This window comes from Dicentrarchus labrax, unplaced genomic scaffold (genome assembly GCF_905237075.1).
Source record: "Dicentrarchus labrax unplaced genomic scaffold, dlabrax2021, whole genome shotgun sequence".
In the NCBI taxonomy this organism is placed as follows: Eukaryota; Metazoa; Chordata; class Actinopteri; family Moronidae; genus Dicentrarchus; species Dicentrarchus labrax.
In genome coordinates this window covers 11,425,136-11,452,151 of record NW_026136705.1, presented here as the reverse complement: position 1 = coordinate 11,452,151, position 27,016 = coordinate 11,425,136, and the positions used below count along the sequence as shown (strand labels likewise).

The following is a 27,016-nucleotide window of genomic DNA, read 5'->3' as shown; positions in this document are numbered from 1 at the left end:
AATGCAACAACATCAGTGTTGTGTGTGGATGTGTCTGTGTGTAGAATTAGCAAGGCTCCAGGCCTCAGCTAGTCTCAAAGTGAGTAAGTCCTCCCTGTGTTAGATCATTACATTGTCACATTTGGATAATGTAATTTGAATTTCTCAGCACATAACATACTGTAAGAGCATGTGCACAGTTTGTGTGTTGTAACATATTTCAGATACCCATCACAGTTGTTTGGCATACTATAGATAAGCTGATGCAACATGCTGTAATAGAGGCTGTCCACTGAGTCGTTAAAAATCAGTAAAACTTTAGTTAGTCCAAGTTTAGTCCAATTTGAATGCCATTTGGTACTGTTAGTAGCAACAGACTATTGTGGGTTATAATTTCCCTGCACTGGAAACTCAACAGACAGAGAAAGCCAAAGTGGCAGTGTACTAAGAAAGCCTCTTCTACCTGACAGTAACAGCAGGGTTTTGCTCTGAACTTGGGGGCATCAGAATACCACAGAAGTTGGAGAACAAAACAATGATTTAGTTTTGTTTTGTTTTGGCTCATATACAGCATATAAGCCATTAACAAGGCTAATTTTCATAGCTATCAAATTCTCTTTTTAGTCACCCTGCTGTTCAGTGTTCGATGTTCTTCGATGAGTGTTGTGGATTTGATGTTAATTAGCTGATTGAAAACATAGCCTATTGTAAATTTACAAAGAAAACTTAGTTTGTTTCCGCTACTAGTTCTGTTTTAACAGACATGGTACAGCTGTAGTATTGACCAATAGTGTTGTCACCTTTGAAACAGGTTAACTTGCCATAAACACTGTTCGGCTTATGAGAATTGTGTATGTATTTTTAGAAATCTTCCTTTAACTTATATGTCAATAACCTGATAAACGTGATTAACTGATGTGGGATCAGTGATTAAATATGTCCTGCATTCAGCCTGCGCCATGTTTTTGGATCTTAGAAGATTATTCTCGCTTATGAGCTGTGAGTTAATCAGATGTCCCATTATGAGAGATCCTGTGACATTTTGCCAAGTCATGAGCACACTGTTGTTTTGACTAGAGCACCGGAGTAAGTGTCATGCCAGCTCAGACAAAATAAACTCCTCAGAGCCAAGACACTGGCAACTATTTTATTCGCTGAAAAATAAAAATTACTGTTTAAAGTTGTAAAATATCTCTGGCTCTAATAGTCTGTGATTCAGTGTTTGTGTGAGCTCGCAGCTTTGATTTAGAACCGGAAGTATTTTATAAATGTGTGAGATCAAAATAGAGACCTCATGAGCGTGCAATGGAGAAAATCAAGGCATCACATTGTTTGCTATGATAAGGTCAAATGTAAAGCTTTATTTACGTGCATGTGTTCTGTTCATTTACACCCCAGTTTACTCCTTTTTTGGTTTGACAGATCTATAAATATATCAACTGTGCAACTCAGTTGAGTAAATTTCATGCCGTCATAATGAGGAACTTGATGAAGATATTTGTCATATTCTGAGAAGTAACAGGTCTCTAGTTGACATCTTTCACTTTTGGTTTTCAACATCTCCCTAAGGGTTTCAGGTACATTTCCACATGCTAAAGACACATGTCAGCCAGGCTTATTGTTAACAGTAAACCACTATGACTTAAAGATTGCAACTTCAGTTGGTATTTATGACAATGCTGATATCTATTTAATTTATTTGATGTATAGAGAACTATGCAAGAGGATAGATAGTGTACCTGAACTGCCGAACAAAAACAACGAATGTGTAACTACTTGCTACTGCAGGTTCTTCAGTACTTATTTTGTGTGTGTTTACAACAAGACAGTCAGGTGACCAGAGACACTTCCTATACCTGTAACTAGCAAACATCTCAACACAAAACAGACCTTACTAGAAAAATAATCATTTACCAGTTACAACACCACAGAAATGAACCATATCCAGTTATGTTGCAGTGTACAGTATATGTACAGTATATGTGCAGTATATGTTCAAAAGCACAAACAGCTAACCAGAGCTGGCTATCAAACTTCACTACACATTTGTTCATTTTAGAATGTGTTTTAGATAAAACTCTTGCATTTCACAACTTTTCTTTGGTCAGGTATGCTCAAAAGCTTCCAAAACTTCTCTTGAAAACCCAGAGATTGAACATTGTGTGCAACAATGCACCAACTGATGTATTTAATAGAAGATTTAATGGAACATTTAGTCAATAGAATAGTCTACTGAACATTCAGAGTGGGAAATGTGTTAGCAACTCAGGAAGATTGATTGGAAATGCTACATGAGCTTATGTTTAGAAGCGGAGGAAATTAACAGAGCTCTCATGTAGAGATGTAGTTTTTTTAGTAGTTAAAGTACTTCCTCTCGTCCCCCTCCTCTCTCTGGACCCCAGGAGTTGCACCACCAAGTGACACCTATTAGTGTAGTCATCAGCTCCCATCTGTGCTGCGTATATGTGCGTACATGTCATGTGGCAGCTAAACATTTAGTCAGAGTGGCAGTGTGAGAGTGCAGATGGCGTTGTAATTAGCTGGCCTACTCCCTACTGCTCCTTGTCAGCAGCATGGAGGCCACTGGAGCAACACAGAGGGACAGAGGTATAGAAAGCAGGCTGACAGGGAATAAAAGCCAGTCACAGTTCCAACTTTCTCACCTTTTCCAGACAAGAAAGGGGCTCAGCTGCAGCCTGTGACTTCCAGGACTGCATTTGGCCAACCAAATTAAAGTCCCTGGAGGCATTAAGTGGAAATGGTTTAATCTTGATACAGTCATGGCTATGAAGAGCTTTTGGGCTACTAAAAACAAAACTTAAACGCATTTGTGAAGACACTAACTGTTACTGTAATCCATGCTCTGTAATATTGTGGATTATTACTGCTTCCCCATGGAAACCCCTTTTAGGCATTCTAGTGGCATATGTGGATGACAGTGTTGGTCGGTCAGTCCACCACTTTGGAACAGACTGAAATATAAACAACTATTAGATGGATTGCCATTAAATTTTATTAGACATAGACATAGACATTCACAAGAGGATGAAGCTTACTGACTTTGGTGATCCTAGCTGTCTTTTAGTGAAACATGAGGTGGACTATTTTGTCCTCAGGATCCAAAGTTCTGCTGTTCAGCCTTGTTACCAGTTTACTGCATTTTGTTCAGGAAAAAATGAGGAGGGGGTGTCAGAATGAGACATGATATGTACTTCAGCCTTCAGCTTTGATTGTACTCTGCAGTCTCGTGACACAAGCATGACTGACATTTGAGTGTTAAAGAGCAAGGGGAACAATGTCTTTCTGCAACAGGAGGAACTATGGCCCGTGTAGACAGCGGAGTGCTGCACGTACAGTATTTCATTGTGCAATCGATTGTATGCAGGGATTTCACTCTGGAAGTTAGTTAGTTGTAATCAAGCACTTGCAGAATACCGATATTCTGCTAACTGCTAAATATTGATCATGCCGACGCCAAAATTCTTGAAATCATCTTGTGTATTGTAACTTGAAAAGTACAGAAACGATTGGTTTTGTATGATAAAATAGATGGTTTTGGATCTTTGGAAATCCTAGTGCCACTAAAACGAGTCTATGATCCATCTCCATTAAGTTTTCCTAGCATGAGATTCAGAAGTTTTTTTTTTTGCTGTGTTTGTCTTTCTTTTCTTTCACTGATCATAACCATATGATTAGTGCTTAAACTGAGTACGGCGTCCTCTAAAATCAAAAATCAAAGCAGAGCTTGGACTGTAGCTGTAAACTTGTGCAGAAAGTATTGTTAGAAACATGGTTTAGACTGCAGCACTCTAGTGCTGTCCCCTCTGTCTCTCTTTCCGTTTCCAGCCCTCTCTCATTCTTTACTTTCCCTCTTCATCTTCCTCCATTCTCAAAACACAAGCTGTTGTTTTCCCACCCTCCTCTCTGACCTGTGATCTGGTTATTTGAGGTGTTGGCACTGTGTTGTGAAGCATTTCTCAAAGTTCTGCGTCGCAGTGACCGACAGGACTGGAGATGTTTCATAGCGGTCACAGTGTGTCCAAGCAACACGATGAACTGATGAAATACCACGATCACGTCATTGTGCTTGGTTTGTACTTTCCAGCCAAGCTGCCAAGTCAAAAATCTGTATCTTTGGAAATGCAGTGATCACACATGGTGGTTTCTCCCTTCCATCCAAGGTTTTGGTTTGACTTAACAAAGTCTCTAATTATGACAAGATATACAGACAGTGACACTTGTTTGGCTGACTTCTTGTCCGTCTAAGTCTTTATGTGGTTAAATGTTTGTGCTAAGATGACTATATCACAAGGTAACTGTTATTGCTATGCTATTAGTTGTGTTTTCTCTATCATCTCTTCCCATGAAGAATGTATTGATCTAACATCATTGGTGTCATATGAGGCCGGATGATTCCCCCTGTCTCCCCTCTTGAGCCCAACTTCACACTCTGAGGGGAAGTGGAAGGAAGAGGAAATGAAAATAGGAGGAGGGGGGTTTAAGAACCAAAGTAACAAGTCTTACTCATTCACTCTATTCAGCTGAATCCAATCTCATTGCTTTAATAGGATACAGTCAGCTCTTCAGCCCAGCCATTCAAGCATAGCTGTAGCAGGATGCATATTCATGCACTGCTGGTCTGCAGCTTGTGTTACAATGCACATACAGTGCTGCAGAGAGAGGCTGTTAATGAAAGGGATGAAGAAAGAGAAAGTGTTTCAGTCAGGAGGAGTGCACAGAGCCACCAGTGGAGTGGCATAAGGGGAATATGATTAGCCTGTGTGCATTGATTGTGTGTGTGTGTGTGTGTGTGTGTGTGTGTGTGTGTGTGTGTGTGTGTGTGTGTGCGCTGATAGAGCAAAAGAGGGACTGCAGCACTCTTTTCAACCCTCCACTTGAGGCAAAATTCTGATGGTAATAGAAATTAATTCATGTGCCAGAGCTGTATGTGAATTTTAATATAATGGTATGTATGTAAGCGATATTTGAAGGTGGATGCAAGTTCGCTTCACTGTATTTAGATAAACTGCCATGACATACTTGTGTTGTAATAATAAATGTATTAGACAGTAAACCAGTTGCTCATTGGGTCTCCAGTGTTGTTAAACACTTCAGATGGAATTGAAGAGAGGTTAATGCCAATATCACTGTCTCACACCAGTTTGTTTCTCCTTTACCTTAATGACTCTTATTCTCTTTTCACAATCCCAGGCCAGCCAACTGGGAGTGTACAAGGCCTTTGTGGACAACTACAAGGTGGCGCTAGAGACAGCGGAGAAATGCAGCCAGGCCAACAGCCAGTTCCAGAAGATATCTGAGGTAAGTTCATCCTCCAAAGATGATCAGAGAGTCGAGAAGCTTTTGGGCAAATGTATTGAAGACATGTCTATTATTTGGTCTAAAGTGTCTTAAACCGTCACGTTGATCAATCCCCTTCAGTAAAGTGAAGGAGAAAACAAATGCCCATGAAACGACAACACAGAAGGGAAGCAATGCGAGCTGAAACATCCTCTTTTTGACAGGAAGCAACAGTGTTTATGGGAAATGTGGTCTTGTTTTGAGGAACAGTTAACAGATATGCTTATGATAAAATATGCTACACCTAGCACATTTAAGCTTATTAGTGTCTGGACAGATGAGCTGTGGAATTCCCAGCTGAAGGTTTAGACTTTTGTTCGTTTGCATTTGTAAGCATTGTGGCTATATTTAGTATTGAGAGCTGATGTGGAGGAAGGGTGATGAGGGGTGTTAAAAATCCTACTGATTGCTTTGAAGGTGTTATAGATGTTAATTAAAAGAACATCTGTGACGGGAGTGACTCCTGATAACCCTGATAACGCCAAACCCACTCTCATTCTCTTGTTTCCATGCCAGCTAGAGGCAAAAGATTAATTATAGTAAGGGAATATGGGGCGTCACCTACATAGCATTTACACTTTCGAGCAGTCACCTTTAATTTCTAGATGTAAAACCCCCAATTTCCTGTTATGTTTTTGACCTTTTACCACCAACTGTTTAGCTTGCAGGACACCAGCATTGTAGAACTTTCATGCACTGGTAGAATGAAAAGTTACATTAATAGAAAATGTGGAATGTATATACCGTATATCTTAAGATTATAACTTTAATTTGAATTAATATTATTTATATAACATGTAAATAATTATATCACGCTGTAGAGGTGTGTTGTTGGTTGTAAATAGAATTTACTGAGAGATAAACTTGTGAAGGTTGCACAGTACAGCCTATTTCAGTTGTCTCAGTCTGCTGCAGGGCCCCTATACTTCTTCATTAGCCTCAGCCAAGCCAGTTGAGAGCTGTGTGTGTGTGTGTGTGTGTGTGACTGTGTGTGACTGTGTGTGACTGTGTGTGACTGTGTGTGACTGTGTGTGACTGTGTGTGAATGAGCGAGAGTGAGCGGGAGTGAGCGTGGTTGTGTGTGTATAATTAATTAAATTGATCATTCCACTCCTGTGTTTCTTTCAGAACCTCAAAGTGAAAGGTCCTAAAGACTCCAAAGATTGTACCACATCTGTCTCGATGGAGGGTAAGTTTGTATGTACGTGCGTGTGTGCATGTGCGCGTCCTTGTCTTTGTGTGTCTATTTGTGTGTGTGTATGTCTGTCTAGGCTGGCTTGCTGCTTTAAGACTCCAGTCCTGCCCCTTCTACTTGTGTATGCAGTGGCGGGCTTTGGGAGGCAAACTGGTGCATGTGTGAGCGCCCTTGCTCTCTCTTTTTCCCTCTCTTTCTCTCTCTCTCTCACTCTCTCTCTCTCTCTCTCTCTCTCTCTCTCTCTCTCTCTCTCTCTTTCCCCCCCATCTCTCTCTGTCAGTCTCTGCCTGAGAAAGGAGGCAGTGAGCAGGAGAACGGTGTAAGGAGAGGAGATGAGGGATATGGAGGTGCTTCTGGTCCTCAGACTGTGTTGTAACTGCACATACGGTAATGACTGCATGACACGAGCTGCCGCCGTTTCATTCAGGCAACTTGGACTGTTGTTTTTCCTTTTTCCTGTCGTTTCTGTATGAGCCAGGATGTCAGCGTTGTTGATTCTACGGTAGATTGGTAGTAAACTGTGTTTGCTGTGAAGTTGGGACAGTTATTAATAAGCTGCCAGGTTGATTTGGGATACCAGTATATCTGATAGCTATTTGGAGCTTCATGAACTGATGCTCATGATGCACAAAAGCATCTGTCTGTTGATGATTTCAGACCTTTAAATAGAATTTGCCTTTTTCTGTACATTTATGTGCTGTAGCCCACGTACTGGGGTGATAGAATTAGTTTCTTTTGAAGCATTGGAGCTTTTGTCTGGTTGCTGTGTGATGATCCTCTGGAAAAGGCAGCTTGCTGGGACTAACAGGCTACAATTGTTCATGTCTTTTAACATACAGAATATGCAGGATAACAGCAGCTTTTTATGTGTGTGTTTGTTTAAATGCAAGACTGGCCCCAGACTGCTCCTCATAGAGAGAATACTTATCACCAGAGGATCAGAACAAGTCTGATCTGTACGTGTGTGAGTGTGTGTATTGGGGAGCTGCTACATGCCTTTACTCTGCTGGTGACTTGCAAACTTAAGCTGTTTTGGGGATCTGGCACAACTAAACCACAAGGGTAGACCTCTTGTTGCAGGGGAAAGGATGAACTGTTGTCCAAATTATGCAGTGATAAGAAAACGGGATAAGCAAATGATGTGTCTTTGTCAGACTGAGAGAGGGTGGGTGAGTGTTCATATGTGTGTCAATTATCAGCAGCATGTACCTGTGAAGTGTCTGTCAATTTATGCATCGTAAATGAGGGAGAACCCAAACATGCAGGTTGTAAGAGTCAAATTTGTTTCTCATTTTTACTGCTGAGACTATACTATAGCATGCTAAAGTACTATATGATTTCTTTGCTGTACCATAGGTGAGTATGGTAGTGAAGTATCATAAAACTAGTTTCATATTCCCTCAACAATCAGTGTTTGTCAGCAGCCAGGGCAGCTGCTTTGATTACTGTTTGTATTGCTGTTCCTTAATTACCTGGCGAGGTAGTCAAGGGATTTCTCCTGCTCAACCGTGGAACTACCGCTCTTCTTTGTTTCTCCTCCATATTTCTTTTATCAAGCCTTCTTCCTGCCTGCCTTTCTTCCCTGTACTCATTCATCCATCCTATTTGCCTTCCAGATGATTCAACTGGACCTCAGCCAAATGAATTGACGTGTGCTTTTGTGTATTTTCCTCATGTAAATTGGCTAATTTGTCAGGCTTATTTTAAAATAGTACAGTCCGAATTAATGGATGCACAGAACGACACAAGTACTTAATCAAACAAGAATCTGACGTCCTGTTTTACATGTAAATGAAGATTTGCTCCGCTCCACTACCGTTTTCTGTCTATTCCTTAATCCTGATATACCGTCTCTCTATCTGTCATTCTGCCTTCTTTATTTTGCCTCTCCTATCACTCTTTTTCTGTCCTCCGCATCCTCCGTCACGGCTCATGCCTGGCATTTGTAGCTAAAAGTCTTGCCAAACACTGAGGGCTGAAAGCTGGCAGTCCCCGTGTCCTATCTGTAGATCGTGTAGTGTGTGTGGTGTGCCTGTTCAAAGACTTTGCCCACATGGTCTATCCCCTCATTAGCAAAGATGAACTATCTGTCCGTCAGCTAAGTCGTCGAGGCGACCTTGAGAACAGGTCCAATCAGAGACACCTCGCTGTGACAGGTCATCGACTTCCAATAATCCACCTCTCTCTCTGTCTTCTCATCTTCCCTCATCCTGACCCTTGACTGGACATTGAACTTGTCTTTCCAGATTCTGACCTTGTTTGTAAAACAGATATAAATGGTATACTCCAAAAACATGTAGCCACTATGAAATGATCACACATTTTTTCCAGCATTAGTTCTGCAGACTGATTTTCATGCATTAGCATCCTGGCTGTAATCTTTATCCTGTCTTGTGTTCAGAATATGATGTTTCCCTGGAATATAGATTGATTATTAATATATCTGCATATGTGATTATAATATGTAGGGGGAAAAAAGAGAAAAGAAGGAAAAAAGAGAATGAAAAAGTAAGGTCTCTGATCACTGAGCTTCCTCAGTAGGTTCAAAACATGACCAACCGAGTATGTTGAGGTGTAAAAGGAGTTACTCTTTCTGTAACCATTATGTGACCTCGTCCAGACTGAAATATCTCAACAAATTTGTCAATATTGATTCAAAACTTTGGTTTATAATCAAATAGCTGCAAAACTAATGGCATCCCCATCAGCCTCAGCTGTACTTTGTCCTTAGTCTTCATTAGCAAATGTTAGCATGCTAACATGCTAAACCGGTGGTGATTATTATACCTGGTTAACATTCGCATTGTCACTATAAGCATGTTAGTATGCTGATGTTAGCATTTAGCTCAAAGTAGCATCGTGCCTTATTACACCTTCTCAAAGCAGCTAGCATGGCTGTAGATTCTTGCTTCCAAATAGTAACTAAGTGCACTAGTATTTCAGCTATGCAGGACAAAAAAGGACATAAATAATCAAAACAGCTGATTTACTGACTTCTACCACATATTCACAAAAACTACTAGTAGTAACTTAAATGTACTGTTCTAGCATCTGATACTCGAATTGTACCTAAGGTAACCTGAAGTCACCTAAAGTACCTATACTTGAGGTGAATATAAACACACACATATTTAGAGGTGGTCACAGCCTGCAGTCAGTGCAGGTCCTGTAGTTAATCCTCCAGGAGGTAGCGGTATTGGTTCAGTGAAGCAGGACCACTGATGGAGGCCGCAGTATTAATGACCAGAGGTTGGAGAAACTTCAAAGAGCATCACCAAGGCCGTCTAGGAGATTCTCTTTGGTCTTATACAGTAGCAGAGTGTGTGTGTGTGTGTGTGTGTGTGTGTGTGTGTGTGTGTGTGTGTGTGTGTGTGTGTGTGTGTGTATATTTGCACATATGAGAGGCAGTATAGAGTGTGTAAAGTTTAATATGACAGGCCTTATCAGGAGATCTGAACATGTTCCCTGTAGGTTTCGGCTCTCGCTCTTTCATTTCTTTTAGTTGAAGGAGGGGGGAGAAGAGAGGAGAATGAACACTTGAACAAGTAAGAGTACGGAGGGAAAGAAGAAGACAGAGAGAACATGTCTGTACTACTGTACAGCACAATGTCCAATGGTTTAAACAGAGTGTGTAACATTTGAGGGGAAGCGTAGCACTGTTTCTACCCCTCTGTGGGAGCAGATTGTGTCTGGGCCGACCTGCCCTGCATACAGAAGGCTTCTCCCTGTCTCACTTGGCTTGCTTTTCTTCCCTTCGGTTTAAACATCAGTTGCTTTAAATCTTTCACTTTAATAAATGGAGATTAGCTTGATCACCGAATGGAACATTGTCAGCTGTTTTTTTAGATTTCTATGCCCTTGTGGATCTGGTTTGTTTTTATTGCATACCCTTACAATGTTTCCTGACACAGTGGCATTATTATTTTGAGACCTTGGGACATTTTTGGCATTTCATTACATGACTGGACATGCAGAATAAAAGCCCCCCCCCTTCTCTTTTTATACATCTATATGTGTGTTCGCTTCTTATTCGTTACTCCCTAGGGGTTCTCACATCTGCCATCTTGCCTGTTGCCCCTCTCCCCTGTATGATTTTTTTCTGTCTGTCTTCCCCTCTATCCTATCTGTGGGAGTTTCTCACCTAGAGCTGTCATGTATGTCAGACCTGCTGCCGTTCACACTACCTCAGCAGCTTAGCCAGCCCACGGGGAAATGAGCCAAGTGTGGTGGTACACAGGAACGGTGGCGTTTGGGCACGTGTCTGTTTTTTCATATATACATGCAGTCATTTGTTGCTGTTTATGTTTGGGTCTGAGTGTTTCAGAGAGACTTAAAGTCTAGTGTCTAGGCAGGCTGTAGTTTACCTAGTAGCAGCCAAAATGTGCAGTGGAAGCAAACTAAACCAATAGGAGGCTGCAGCATCAACCCGGAGAAGGACTGCATGTTAAGCAGCCTCTGTGTGTGTGTGTGTGTGTGTGTGTGTGTGTGGGTGTGTGTGTGTAGGTGTGTGTGTGTGTGTGTGTGTGTGTGTGTGTGTGTCCATCCCTTCATTGTGCAGTAACAAACTGCTGCATTCCTATAAAACAACACACACATTCAGATAATTTAATAATAAAACAACAATGTAATCCTCTGTTGATCCCAGCATGGAAACTGTCTTTTCGCTTACTCTCCTTCATGGAGAGGTCAAAGGTCAGGGTCAGTTTCATGCCGTTTGTTGTCATTAAATCAAATGTCGTCAACCCGAGAATCATATCATCAGTCTGACTGTAGGAGCCGTGTTTAACTCGGTGTGAGCTGAGTGGGAGTGTTTGTCCTTGTTCGAGCGGTGGAACTGTGACCTCCTGTGTGTGTGTGTGTGTGTGTGTGTGTGTGTGTGTGTGTGTGTGTGTGTGTGTGTGTGTGTGTGTGTGTGTGTGTGTGTGTGTGTGTGTGTGTGTGTGTGTGTGTGTGTGTGTGTGTGTGTGTGTGTGTGTGTGTTTCTGCATGTATAGACTTGTGTGTGAGCGGCGCTGACTCAGAACCCTCCTCTTCTCTCCCCCGCAGCTCTCCTTTACAAGCCGATTGACCGTGTTACCAGAAGCACCCTGGTCCTTCATGTGAGTACACAGCTTGCAGTTTGCACGGCTTTAAAGGATCTTTTCACCCGAATTGGAAAGAAAAGCACAACACTGATTCTGATGATATTGCTTCTCAATTTTCTAAATGCAGTATTTAGAAACTCCATTCCCCTCTGCTCTACACAGCAGCCCAAGTGCTAAAAAGTCAAAGCCTGCATTTTGTTGTTTATCACAGTGTCTTCCCAATCTACCTCTTTGGATGAGTAATAATTAAGTAGGAACTGCCAATCAGAGACACAGACATCCCTGAATGTGTATAGTTACCTTCCAGGATTGTATTGCATGAATACGTTTGCATAAAGCTGTCAGAACAACAACATACCCAGTGTATCCCAGGCTAGTGTGTTTCTACAGAGGTCATGTACCTGTCATTCATGCCAATTAAGAAGCGGTAGAAAGTGGCGGTTGTTCGTTTTGGTAGATAGAAGTCTTCTCAAGCCTCTGTTGTTAGCTGTCCTGTTCATCACTCTGCTAGACTGATGAGAGCAGCTTAAATAAAAAGAAGGAAATGAGCTTAAGTGTTTTAAGAAAGCTGTGTATGTGCAGTGCAGTTATGTTTTAAATAAGAAGATAAAATTAAGTCATAACTTCTGCTTATGCTTGAATTCATTTTTGAAAGTTAGAATAGATAGAACCACAAATGATAATAGACCTTTTAAACATTATTAGCACCAACAATTAGTTCTGTGCTTTCACAGCACAGTAAAGTTGTATGTATCGTAGCACAGACCATGACTGTGTATGTCTATGTAACTGTGCACGTTTGTGCATGTGTTGTAGGACTTGCTGAAACATACTCCTAAGGACCACCCGGACTTCCCCCTCCTGCAGGACGCTCTTCGGATATCTCAGAACTTCCTCTCCTCTATCAACGAGGAGATTGACCCCCGCAGGACTGCTGTCACCACGCCCAAGGGAGAGGTAACATTGTCGGGCTCTCGATGTGTTAATAAATCGATGCAGCAGAACACATTCCACACATTGTTATCATTTGTCAAAAACTGGTGCCTACATTACCCAGAATGCAAGTCGACAACTGACTGTTTGACTTCATCAGCTTTGTGTACAATATGCGTTGGTGGCTCAACATAAAGTGACATCAGGTGTTCTCTTAGGCCCGTCAGCTGGTGAAGGATGGTTTCCTGGTCGAGGTGTCGGAAAGCTCCAGGAAGGTACGTCACGTCTTCCTCTTCACCGATCTGCTGCTCTGTGCCAAGATGAAGAAGACGGCAGTGGGGTGAGTCCACCATACGTTGCCCTCTCCTTTCAGAGTATAAAAACAGTGTATTTACACCAGGGCCATTTGAATGTGCACCTTTTTAAATATCAACTCTTTTAGGATTGTCCTCTCTATTCTTCTGCCTGTATGTCAGTTATTTTGCCTTCAACATCAACACGTCAGCCCCAACAGTGAACCACAAAGGATGACACCGGCACTTTACAAAAGACCCTGTCTCTCTTTCTGTTCCCGGTTCTGCAAAACTGGAGGGCTTTTTGAAGCCTCACTAACAAAGAGAAAGACTAGCAGGCATTTTGCCTCTGGTATTTTGAAAGGTGTACGAGACAAGCAGATATACACGGTGAATAGAGATGTGTAAGCACAAGCAGGGGGTTGTGTGTTTCAGGAAGCAATCTGTTGAGTTTGTGTGATGCTGCATCTAAAGCCTTGACACATGTCCATAGATTAAGTGTCACACTTACGGGATTGCCTGTCACTCGCTTCGTCAGCTTGGCGGCTGCTGTTAGCCTGATTGGATCTTATTTTGGTTGACATTCATCATTTGTCTGTGTCATTTGCAGCCACCCCTCACTTGGAGGAACACATGTCGTTGCCTTAACTCTTGGCCCATACTATTATGGTCTGGATTGTTATCTCAGCGTGCCGCCTAATGGCTACACACACACACAGTTAGAGCAGAGCAGCCATCCAGAAACTCAATCACCTCGGGTTAAGTGAGGATCCTTAATCCTGTTGTATCCTCTGATTATCTCACTTCTATCATGTTGGAATTAGTCATATTTACATACCACTGCCACAGTTTCCACTTCCTGAATACATATTTTATCGTTCTCTTTATGTATAGTCCACTGTTGCTATTGTTACTAAAGGGCTAGGAAATTGGATATGATTATGTATTCATATTCTACTCCTCCTATCTAACTGAGCCCCACCCTCTTATTTGTGTGTGTGTGCGCTATCTGGCGGGCGTGTTTAAATGTAACTAAATCAGCTGGAAACAGGACTAGGAGTGCACTAGAAAGAAAAATGAACGGATTGGTCTGTATAACAAAGAGATTTCCCAAAAGACCAGAGAGCACTGAGACACAAAGGGTTTGATTATAGAGGGGTGGGGGCAAGAGATCGGAGGCTCGGGAATGGCTTCGAGGGGTGTAAGATGAATGTACTTGGATGATAAAGAACATAATAGGCCATCTTTCCTGTGCTGCTGTGTATAGGCTTTGGATGGAAGTCCATATTACACATACCAAAAGTGAATTTGTTGTCATTTTTCTGAATAGTTTTCTAACCAGAAGACCTAGTTTACTGGCGGTGAAATTCAGCCCACCTTTTTGTGAGATTTTACATGTGTTCCTCTAATCTAATTGGCCCTCAGAAGTTGAGCCATAAATGGAGATTTTAGTTGTAACTTATGAGAATTGTGTTTCCAGTATGGATTCTCATTCTCTAGCTGCTTCAATTTCCGTCTGATGAAGGTGTTGCACTGGTAATGAGTTAACTGTGCAGCACCCAGGAATGCTAATGAGAGTCTCATTAGTGACGATGCAGATCAATCTTCTCAGCCGTGGAGGAAGTAGCACTGTGCTGAGCGTGCATCATTTTCATTAATATAGCTTTAGGATCAAATGAATAGACTGAAAATTATTCCTTATTTTGATGTGTTCAGATCAAATTAGTCCTGAGGTCAAACTAGAATATTTTGGATGGAAAGATAATACATTTGTGAGTATGACCTGAAGTTGTATTGCTTTCAACTTGTGGTGTCAATCTTTTACTAGGGTTGCTTCATAAAGATTTGACCAGAGATATATTAATTATGGTATTTCAAAGCGTCCTTCAATTATGACATCTATAATAATGCATGCAATTTTCCATTAATTATTTGATGTTACTACATGGTTTTTCACCGCTTTTGTTCTGTAGGGCTTTTTAGCTTTGTGTGTCCTCCACTGATTTGGATGAGTCTAATGAGACTAATTGTGTTTTATATTCTCCCTCTGAATCCCTGAATCCCTGTATTCCTGCATCCTTCCATCTTTTCCTCTCCAGTCGCCATCAGCAGTATGAGTGCAAGTGGTACATCCCTTTGGCGGACTTAACTTTCCAGACCCTGGACGACTCCGACTCTTGCCACAGTATCCAAGTCCTGCCCGAGCACGAGATCGAGGAAATGAAGATCAAGATCTCAGTCTTAAAGAGTGAGATACAGAAAGAGAAGGTAATCCAGTTGTTTTTTTCTGGTATATGGAGCCAAATGTAATGTATTTGTATGTATATGGCTAAGAATGGCAAAGGCAGTTAGTGTGGGTGTAACACTGAGACATTTGCTATTATAAAACGAAAACTGAATGAGTCACTCAAATGCCATTCAAGTACGTGGAACTCCTACTTAAAGAACAGGAACTACTAAACACAGGCAAAAGTATCAAATTTTGCTCGTACTGCACAGGAACTGGATTAACCATTTTCTTTTTTCTTTGCTAAGACACATCAAGGACCATGTATCGAGTTTCTCATACCAGAGCGGTTGCTAATTAGTGACTATTTTAAGACTAGTGGAGCTAGATAAGCAGAAATATGGCGGCTGGACTATTGAGCGGGCCATGGCACTCAGATGAAGCTGCCTATCAAGCCAGGGGGGAGCAGCCAATGTAGGTTAGCCTTAGTAGATAAAATGTAGATATAAAGCTGGGTCAAACCCCTGAGTATCTGCTAGAATGAAGGTAGGTTTCAGAGGCAGTTTAAAGGTGTGTTAGGTCAGAGTTAGAGAATGGTGTCAGTAGATTTATGACGGCATAGCCTGATACCCATTGCTGGGCCTAATGATAGGGAACCAGAGGCGCGTCGGTGACATTTGACCAACTTTACAGGAGAGCCAAACCAAAAATTGACCAAAACTTTGTTTATTTAATTCAGTCTTTAATAATAAAACTTCACAAACACATGGAAGACAATATATTTATTATATTTTGAAAAATGAAAAAAAAAGCCCTTTTAGCCCCAAATAATTCAGAGTTAGGTCTTTTGATTTTTGATGAACAACTGTGGATGCTAGGATTTACTTTGAAGGTATTTCACAAACATGCATTTGTCTAATATCTAAAACCTAAATTTAATGGCACCTAAGTCTGACACAGTGTTCACTTTTGGAGGTATTATTGTATGAAGTGTTGATACAAGTATAGAAATGTATTTAACAATTGTTGCCAAGGTACACATGATTAGGAATGGTTATTTTAACATCAGTCCCTGAGACCTTGCTTCTATGGGTGGGGCTTCCAGGGTTCCTTAAAATGAATGATTAGCTGTGAGTTCTTATTGTTGTAAGAAACACAAACAAATACAAGTGACTCAGAAAGGAAGTCTGGACTCATGTGTCCAGTGAAACTTTAATAGCCATTTATTTATCATGGCCTACTCAGACTTTCATGGAAAACTCCCCATGTCAGTGATTCCTTGTAAGGAAGGAACTGTTTTACCTTCCTTTTAACTCACCTATACCTTTGTTTGTCTTAGACAGAGTTATAGTTTAATGTGCCATGTAGGGAAACACTGTATTATATAGATCCTCAAACGGAGTTAGAAATATATAAAACTCAAAACAAAAACTCATCTTTTTCTTTGTAAAAGTAGAAAATTATTCCCATATATATACCCATTGATCTCCAAATTCTTATTGTTGTGATTTGCAATAGTGGTCACAGTGCTGCTTCACACTTCATCCGGGACATGTTTGCCATGGCATCCTTCCTTGTCTATTCCTATCAGTGCTGAAACAGTTGGTTACTGGCAGAGGTTGAAAAAAAAGATGTTATAAGCCTCCAACAGTTGCAAGTATGTACAGTAATACACCCTACGCACCCTATGTACAGTAATACACCCCCGCGCCCCTGGCTGAGACTCACTGAAACTTCAGGAGCAGAGAGTTCCTGTTATTACCCTCTCACAGTGTTAAGGCGCCCAGCCGGGGCACAGTGAGTGACCATGGTTGGTATTTAGACTTGGAGGAGGCCAGAGCGGTGAGAGATTCAGCTGATTGTAACTAGGCTCTGACTCATGGCTTCCTGGTGTGGTCTGAGAGGGTGTGTGTGTTTGTTTTCCTTCAATACTTACAAGAAAGCCAGATCCTTGAATTATATATCAAGACTCAGCAGCATGGAGCTCACTTTCAGGGGCTTATCCACAGTCTTTCCTGGACAATAGGAAAGATTTCAATAAGCTGATACCATGCTGATCGTACCTGACAACAGTACAACAGTAATTATACAGTAGTGATGAAACAGTTTCTAATTTTATAATTTTATCGTCATTATAAAATGGCGTGTAAACTAGACATAAAATCAATATCAAAATTTTACTTAAATGTGTTTTCCCATCATTCTGAATGAGATTCTATATCTCTTTTTGTGTGTATTTGTGTGTGTGTGTGTATGTGTGTGTATGTGTGTGTGTATGTGTGTGTATGTGTGTGTGTGTGTGTGTGTGTGTGTGTGTAGAAAGCACCAAAGGGTCAGAGTCGCGTGGAGCGTCTGAGGAAGAAGATGAATGAGCAGGAGTCGTGGCTGCTCTTGCACTCCCCCACCATCCCTTTCCGCATCCACAACAAACATGGAAAGGTGATCTGTTCATTCCATCCTGTCACTTTCTGCATCTGTGTAGCTGCAGCGCTCAACTCTCACCACTAGATGGAGATGTGTATCTTTCAAAAGAATCCTTTGTGATAGAGTTACAGAAATCATTTTGAACTGTGGCTTTTCTACTGGTTTTTAGATGGATTTCCACTCCCCTAGTTTCTGTATAAAATATTAAAAATCAAAATCTTGTTTTGTTCTTTCAATAGTTATTTTAGTACAGAGGCAACATCCTTGACGTATTTAACAGTGTTTTTTCTGTGTGTATCCAGAGCTACCTGTTCCTCCTCTCCTCCGATTACGAGAGGTCAGAGTGGAGGGAAAGCATCCAGAAACTCCAGAAGAAAGGTAATGCTGGCCTTCAATGGCATTGTCTTCCTGTTTGTTTCTGTCCTTAGAAAACATTGTGTGCTTCATCTTAAAGTTATTTTAAACCCCCTTTTTACACACTCTACCACAGAAAAGTGAACGTTTGTGTCTGTGTGGTTGCTGTGTGTTTTTCCAGATCTTCAGGCGTGTGTCTTAAGTTCTGTTGAGCTCCAGGTCCTGACCAGCTCCTGTTTCAAACTCCGAACTGTCCACAACATTCCAGTGACCAGTAACAAAGACGGTAAGAAATACTCATAGACAATATCTCCTTTATTCTTGTCCTCTTATATTTGGATGCCTTCTGTGTTTGCTTTCTCCTTTTTCTCCACAATCACAAACACACATATCATGCCATTTTTCCTTCCTCTCCTATCTGCTTTGAGTTTGAATTCAAACACAAAAGCGCCTGTTATACTCTCAGCACAAAAAAGAGCACATAATGAGAGAGAGAAGGCCTTGCAGGAGAGAATCTAGGTTACAATATGTTTCTCATCTAGCTCGTAGCAGTCAATGCCACGCACTGTGTCTGCGGTGGCCTGCACTGAGCTCCTAGCTCCTATATGTTTGTTTTTGCTCCAGATCTCCACATTGCACAGCTTTCAGAGGCTGGTGGTGACATTAAAGCCATCTGGCCGACCTACCCAAATGGCACAAGGGTCTCTGCTTTCACACACAATACACATGCATAACCACAGAGCTGACAGAAAGTGTTCAAGACACTGAAAGGCACACTGTCTTAATCTTACTCCCACCATACAGGAAAAAAATCCATGTTTGCTTCTTATACAATGGCATCTCTATGCAAGTCGGCCATTATTTTGACATTCAATACCTTTAAAGTGGTGATCATACGGATTCTTGCTTTTTATTTTAATTTTGAATTCTGGTGAACTTGCTGGAGTGCTCTCTGAGCTGAACTCTTTCAGATGTCAGCTGCCAGCTGAACAGTGAAGTATAGTACTGTGACTTTTTATGCTATTTGAGGGTTTTGTTTGTGCTTATGCTAATTAATTACCCAGTTCCTCCTTTAATTATTCAAAACAAACTAAAACACATCACTTCCAGTTGAATACCAGACAGCAAGCTTGCGTATCAATTTATTTATTAATGTATATGTTATTGATTATACATTTAAAGCATTAAAAAACATTTGGAGGAGGAAGATCAGATTTAACCAACAAATCCCTTAAATTGATATTTCACTTCTGCACTTTGCATTTATTCAATAGCAGATTATTACATTTGCTTTATATCATTTCACCATGAACTTCTCTTTCCTTTCCACCATGTTCTTCTTATTAAAGAAGTTTGGTTTATAATGTTATCTGCTTTGGTCCTCCTCAAGGTTTTTACTTACATGTTGACTCTGCTGATTTGATTAAACCCTCACCTTTCTGCAGTGTAACAGGTCTGACATTTTACTTCAGTTTGTTGACATTTTCCTCCTTTTCCAGGGAGGCAATATCTCTGTGTGTTAAAACCGAGCTCAGGCCCCACGTCACACACACCGACGCACACACACCTCAGTGACATGTGATGCAGGAAGCACAGTAGGGGTCTAAATGGACACCAGCTGGTTGAGGAATGTTTCTCATAACTAAGAGGATGGATTGAAGAGACCCTTTGGAGATTATTTCTCAGAATTATGATCAATTATCACATGTTAATGGATTTACAGTTTATTGTTCAGGTTGGATTATAAATGAAAGAAACAAACCTCAATTTGGCTCTAAAAGCAGCACATAGGCCACCTTGAAGCTGAACCTTTGAACCCTCTCCCTGTGAAACTCTGTCGCTTATATACAATATACACACTCACGTTAAACCCTGGGGGAGCTGACTGCTCTCTGCCTACAGTGGAGCTCCAAACAGCCGCATAGCCCTCCATCATAGTTTATTTACCAGGAAACAGCCAGGATTCACAGGCCTCAACCAAAGCAAGAGTGTATACCCCTTCATGTGTCTGTCGGTGGGACAGGGGGTATTTCAGGCCACCCAACAAACGTCCACCCACGGATCTCCACTCGTGAGCCAACTCAGTCATTATGGCAGAAGACTGGGCTTGTTGTTGTGAGGTCTGATACCGATCTGACTAAAGGTTGTAATAACAGTTCATTTTCATTTAGGACCTCAAAAATGTTTCTAGTGCCTTATACTCAGTGTCTTCTCAAACATAAATTTGGAACTGGGTGTTGGAAGGGTGAAAACAGTTATTGGAGTGGATGTTAATAATTGTAAGTTTATTCACCGTTTGGACCACCCAACCTGAAATAAAGGGTGAAAGTTACACAATGGGCTTCATGCAAGAACATTTTCATTTTCTTATCATGAATCTTACTTTTTTTTTAAAATTTAGTTGTGTGTTTCAAGTTGGATTTGCCAAACTCTCTTAACTGCATAAAATTTTCGTAAATCCCTCCTTTTGTCCTCATGAATGAGGAAGTGCACGTTCGTGAGATTAAGGCCATATAGCCATATAAGGCTGCCTGTTTTGCTGCATTTGTGGCCAGGTTTCATTCACAAAAACATGACCAAAGACTTAAAAGACTTACACACTGTGGAGCTTCAAATCCTGCTTGTAATTGAAAATATAGTGTGAGTAGTGGTGGAATAGTTTGATATAAGGTCACACACGTACACTGACTAATGTGAGAGGCAGTTAAGGGGATGTGACATTCATGGGGAATTAATACTGAAATGTAGAAGTTACTGTGTTTAAATATTCCCATAAACATTATAAAATTTAAAATCTAAATTGGCAAGGCAGGAGGATGACGATATGGTGAGTAGAGTATTAAGTGAAAGCAGTGTTTTTCATCTGTGCAGAGTCAGACTATCTGTAGTAGACTTATACAACAGGTCCACCTCACGACCACTCGTGAATTTTGTTTTAAATACAAGAAATTTGGTGAATGACACAAGTTCTCTTAAACAATTACAATTTTACAAGTGGTTCTTGCATGCAGTCGAAGGAAAAATATTTTCTACGTGTGAGTTTATGGGTTTATGAGATCTGTGACAGAAATGACGTCAGCAGATACAGTTGTGTTTAGTGGGTAATTTCTTTCAGTTTCTATCCGTGAATCTATCTCTCATCTGCACGACATTGGTGAGGAGATACAGACGGGACACAAGAGTGGCTCACAAGTCTCAATTTGCAATTTGACTGTTTATCTTTGTGCTGTTTATGTACACAGACTCTCATTCTGAATGATTTTTAAACACAATACCTCTCCACATTTATACTAGGGATGGGACTAATTGCTCTGTGTGCTTGTTTTCCAGATGAGGAGACTCCTGGCCTGTACGGCTTTCTGCATGTGATCGTCCACTCTGCCAAAGGATTCAAGGAGTCGGCCAGTAAGTCAACCAGAAGCAGCATTTTTTTACCACACTCCTCTGGCTCCGCATCCCCTCACACATAGCTGCTGTGCATATACGTGTCTGCCAGCAAAACACGTGATCCAGTCAATCACTGCAGTCCTGCACATGCAGTTTCCATCTTGCCGTGGCTCAATACAGAGATGGCCAGATGGATGGATGGAGAATAAGAGCATAGAGGACAGGAGAGGGAGAGAGAGAAAGAGTCTCAGAGGAGAAGTGAAAGCCACAGTGGAATCTCTGTGGTTGTTTTTATTGAGCAGACATCCCAAATTGCCTCAAAAACAATCAAGGCACATACAAAGGAAAGAATGTCTAAAATAATGCACAGCAGGTGAGGATCATTTTGAAATCGACAAACATGATGCGAGCTGTCTCTGATACTGCCTGCCTTACACAAATGTTCCTTTGTATAACAATGTGTGCAGATACAGCTCTGTGTGTGTGCTTGTCATCAGTTGAGCGTGATGTTGGCAGAACCCTGCAGTTTCAGATGTGTCTATGGTGGACAGCTGGTGCTGCGGTACACTTTGTGCCCTGTTGCACAATCACCAGTTCAAATATCAAATATCTGGAAAAGAGACAGAGATGAAGAAATGTGAGTTCCTTGGTTACCATGACAGCCTTAGAATGTGAAAGCTGGCCTGCTAGAGTTTCCTGGGTAATGGATTGGAAAGCTCTCTCCTCTGAAAGCCTGTTTGATTCTCGATGGAACGCAGAGAGCTGAAGGGTTTAAAAATGAAGAAATCCTGTGTGCTTGTGTGCTTGTGTGTGTGTGTGTGTGTGTGTGTGTGTGTGTGTGTGTGTGTGTGTGTGTGTGTGTGTGTGTGTGTGTGTGTGTGTGTGTGTGTGTGTGTGTGTGTTGTTTTACTGATACAGTTTGATGTAAGTATGTCCAGTGAAGCGTATAGAGTCAGGGTGGAGCGTGCAAGCCATAGAGGTAGTGTGGGGTAAATGATGTGTTGTTGTTGTTGTTAAAGGTCACTCTGCTGATGATAATGGCTACTATAGAAGCATTTATCCTTAAAATAGATGAAGGTTGCATGCTCTGTTTAATGGACTAAGAAGCTCTGTAGTTGGTGAAACACTTTATCAAAATAAAATAAAATGCCCCTCTAAATGGGGGTTAAAAGTTAACAAAATGTAATTATCAGGCTTGTAGATGCGTGTACTGTAAATGCTGTTTACCCAACTCTGAAAATCTGAAATAGCATTCACGCACAACCCCAGGGGTGTTTGTTTATGCAGAGTGTACACAAGTTAAAAACCTTTCTTGCACTTTTTCTTTTCTAAGTTCTGGTATCGCTCACACCACCCACATATGCCAGGTGAAGAAAATAAACAGACCCTCCTCTTCACTCCAGCAGAAGATGCAAGTGATGTTGATTTCTTAGAGCAAAAAGACAGGAGGCAGTCTTAAGCATGGACCAAAGACAATAAGTTTCATTATCATCCTGTATGTGCAGCTAGAGCTTTAGAATCAACTCCATAAGTCAGAGAGGGAAAACACATTGGATAGTTGTCCATAATTAATTCTAATGTAGGCTTCAGCTCGGTTTACACAACGCAGTTCTACATGACTCAGTTTTTTTATTCAGCTGTGTTCACAACTTTCTGTGCGCCACCGCTACCACCGAGCACCTGTGTTTTCAGGTTAGGAAAGAGCTGTGTGGGCGACTGTGTTTTATGTGTGAGTGTGTGTGCATGTGTGGGTAGTTAAGTGTTTATATATGGGAATATACTGGCTGCACCCATGATGCTGAAATGAGAAAGTTTACCCAACCTTTTATTTACCACTACAGCTGTTCATCCTCAGTTAACCATTTAATGTCAAGTGTATCAAGCAGTTAATACATTTAAATTATTCAGTTGTCTTGTATTGCATTACTAGTAACTTCAAGCTTTGCATCTTCAATCTTAAACCATCTTAAATTTGGTTAACTTGTGGCCGCCAACGCCATACTTTGACAAATATCTCTTCTACCATCCTCAGTGTCCTGTAAGCATTTTGCATTGAAATACCTGACTTGTAATTGCATTGAAGGTAAAAGGTGTATCACAGTTTGTGTCCTTATCCCTTTCACAAATGGTTGGATGTTTGTAGTATTTGTGAATATCCCTGTAGAATCCTGTTTATGAAACCTGTCCAGCTCTGGCAGAGTTTCCCATTTTTATCATAGACGGATGTTTTGAAAATCACAAAGTTAATGGGAGCGATGTATTCAAAAGACTGTTTCTCCTGCCTGTATAATTCCCCCCAGTACCACAAATTACTAAAATTACACCATTTCCTCCAGATGTAACTTAATGATGGGATCAAATTTGCCTTTTTATGTAGATGTTGTGCGGTGTTGTTGTGTAATTCAGCCTGTGTGTGTGTGTGTGTGTGTGTGTGTGTGTGTGTGTGTGTGTGTGTGTGTGTGTGTGTGTGTGTGTGTGTGTGTGTGAGCTAGATGTTCGATGTGGTTTCAATTTCATTGTTGATGTCTCCTTCACTGACTATGCGTAAGACATTTCTCATTGTGTTGACTTCCCCTGCAAGCCATGTGTTCTTTACAAGGATTTTGAAGCAGTTTTCTGCTCTTTGCATAATGTAATGTGTGTGTGTTTTGCTGTTCATGCACATGGTAATTATTATCATATCAGAATTCAAATGTGTAATGACTGGAAATAACAGTCATTATTCAGTGGTTCAGATTGTTAAGGGGATGTGTAATCATCAACAACAGCCTCTTTTTGTTCCTTTTTGTTTCTGTTTGTTTGAAAAAAAAAATCACATAAGCATGTACTAGAATATCTTATGGGAGCTGTGTTATTTATGTCACAACGATCTCCCCCCAGTGGGAAAGGGCTTTAAATTCAGCCCAGGGCAAAGTAGTCAAACTGGGTCACAGAGGAAGTAACTGGGAGTCAAGTATCTCCCAAAGACTCAGTTGGAAGTGGAAAACATGACCTAATAGAGAGATGCAAAACGTGTTAACTTTGGTTCGTGGTTTACTTTCATATATGTATGAGTGTCAACAAGTGACACTGTGCATTGTTCTCCCTATGTGTGTGTTCAACAGCAGCTGCGACTTGATGCTGTCGGACAACATCTGCCCATGCTTCACAGGGAGAGCGTGTACAGGTCCAAACTGAAACAACAGTTGTTTAAATCATAAAAACATTTAATGTGAGCACAGCTATAATAATCTGCAGTTAGTTGCATGAGCTTTTCCAACAAGAGATTTCAGCTTTAGTTGATATATATAACTAATAATGGAATAATAATGCAGTTGCTACTGGACAAAAGATAGTACAGTACAGTACAGTGATTTTAATGCTTAAATCAAAACCATAGCTCTCATCACTCGCCACTGTTCCCGTAAAAAGTAATGGCAAAACACTGCCATAAGTGTTCACTTGTTCTCATGACTCTTATGATTTCTGTGTGTAATTGACTCCAGCCATGGCTCCATGCAATGCCATTCATTGCTCGCCATGCTTTTATTAGTTTTCTCCTTCTGGATTCTATGAAAACAATTTGATTATGCCTGTTCCCTTCTTATTTTTTTCTCTGAGAAGAATATTTTCTACTGAAGCCTTCAAGCTAAACATACAGACAGTTAGCCGTTCTGGTGGCTGGGACTTGTAGCATTGGAGACACTGATTAGTTTAACTGATTATCACTTGTTTCCTAATTCTGTGAACCCACAGTTTCACCCAGCATTCAACACAGCCACGGGCAAAGATTAGCCTCCTGTAAAAGAACACACACACGCCACAAGGGCTGCAGGGCTCAGTTGATTGAGATGGAAAAGGATGGTATCCATTAACCCCTGCATTTAGGGGTCAGAGACCCCATGCTGGCCAAATTTATCCCCCTCATACTTTGAGCCCGATGGTGACCTGCCAGGAAAAATGAAAACTCATGGAGTTCCAGGCCTTTTTTTGTCCGTCCTACTTCTCAAAGGAGGGCCTGCATCCACTGCGAGGACACAAAAAGACCTCTCTAAATATGCTCTCTCTGGCCTTGTTTGAATTTTAGGTCTGGGCACATAAACCCATTTCAGATAGAGAGGAAATCAACTTCCAAAGGAAACTGGGAGCTGCTCAGGAATATGAATACACTCTCCTCCGCGGCTAGATGAAAAAGAGAAGTTTAAATCACAGTAGTGTCTCCACAAATGCCCTTCTACTTGTCTCTAAAGTGCCCTCATTGACATTCCTAAATAAAGTTTCAAGCTGTTTTGCAACTGTGTGCTTTGGTCTAAACTAGATCAGTGTTGTTGGTGAAAAATGTCATTTCATCTATTGAGTGCAGCGGACTGTGACGGGTATTTCTTTTTTTGGGGATGTTAGATGTTCAACCAGAGGTGACGGCCACGAGCTGTTATGCCTCCTGTATGTAGCGGAAGCGTACGATAACTGCTTCATTTCATAAATATCCCCCAGATGGTCACACTGAATTCCCCTCCACTGAACTTCCCTCGTACCACCGCCGCTAATCTCTTCCTCACTGGGAGTAATTATGCCAGAGCCTTTCAGGATGCTGAGAAAACAAACAAAGGAGGAATGAAACCAGATGGAATGAGTTTCCATTATACTGTATTGTCCTGTTAGGGATAGTTATATGGCTACATATGTGAATGTTTGCTCCAGTCGGTCATAGCTCACCCAGGTGGTATGCGTGGTATCTCTCCATAATGTTAACCGAGCCACAAGTCTGGCTGTTGATGATGATGCCATTACTTTTGATGTTGCAGTGTAAACATATTCTCTGTCATTCTGAGAGTGTGTGTTTATATATATATGAGATTCATATACGTGTCTCTGTCTCGCCCAATCTCGATGACTCTCCTAGTGAAAGGTCGAGCAGTACATCCATCCATCATGCTGTCAGGTGGAGGTTAACCCCAGGGATCAGGTCCAGGCTGCGGGGACGTACTATAGACACTTTACAGACAGCCGGTAGCGAGGGCTGCAGGAACCACTACAACAGCATTTAAAGAAACACATTAACAGACTTAATTGCTCTGTGTAAGAACTGAGTGTGAGCTGATCCCTGGGGAGCGACGGCTGTGGTATGAAGATGTAAAGGGGGTTGCTGGCTGGTCCTGAATGTGTACACAGGCAGGAGATTGATGTCAGTGTAAAGGACTATTGACAATTTAAAGGGCTTTTTCACTTTGATGGAATGTAACCTTTTTATCTTTTAAGTGCACATTCATTACAAGTCTGATATCATAATTAGACACTGACTTACTGCCATTGTGTAAACCTTTTAAATTTCTACTTCTAAACATTTCTACTTGAAAATGGTTTCAGGTGTGTATGATGAGGAATTGTATCTGTTAATATTTTACTTATGATTTTGAATAATGCTGAACTTGGAGATATTTATCCTGTACGCTACAAAGTGATGACAGTCAATTTTTGCTTTGCAAATATGGATCCTTTCAAAAAAGGATTTGCATTTAATGGCATGTGACAGTCTCTAGATACTGAAACAATTACGCGATTAATTTGCGATTAGTTGATTAATTCAAAAATGAATTACCAATTACTTTGATAATCATATAATTTTATTTTTTTAAGCAAAATTTGAAAAAAAGTCACTGGTTCCATCTTCTCAAGTGTGAATATTTTCTAGATTTCTTTGTCTTCTAACTATGAGAGTAAACTGATTATCGTTAGGACTGTTGGTTGGACAAAACAAGACATTTTAAGTAAACTTAAGTGACATTTTATAGGCCACAAAATT

At 41.0% G+C, this 27,016-nt stretch overlaps 1 protein-coding gene across 4 annotated transcripts in view; it reads left to right on the top strand.

Moving 5' to 3' along the window:
- The window catches only part of abr (ABR activator of RhoGEF and GTPase), a 121,615-nt gene that overhangs the window by 56,296 nt on the left and 38,303 nt on the right, over positions 1-27,016 (top strand). For all 4 annotated transcript variants that reach the window (XM_051399978.1, XM_051399979.1, XM_051399980.1 and 1 more), the window contains 10 exons: positions 5,191-5,298; positions 6,466-6,526; positions 11,579-11,631; positions 12,433-12,573; positions 12,768-12,889; positions 14,942-15,110; positions 17,389-17,508; positions 17,796-17,871; positions 18,029-18,133; positions 21,178-21,252. In XM_051399978.1, the coding sequence (XP_051255938.1) occupies positions 5,191-5,298; positions 6,466-6,526; positions 11,579-11,631; positions 12,433-12,573; positions 12,768-12,889; positions 14,942-15,110; positions 17,389-17,508; positions 17,796-17,871; positions 18,029-18,133; positions 21,178-21,252 (1,030 nt within the window). The remainder of the gene's footprint in view (positions 1-5,190; positions 5,299-6,465; positions 6,527-11,578; positions 11,632-12,432; positions 12,574-12,767; positions 12,890-14,941; positions 15,111-17,388; positions 17,509-17,795; positions 17,872-18,028; positions 18,134-21,177; positions 21,253-27,016) is intronic.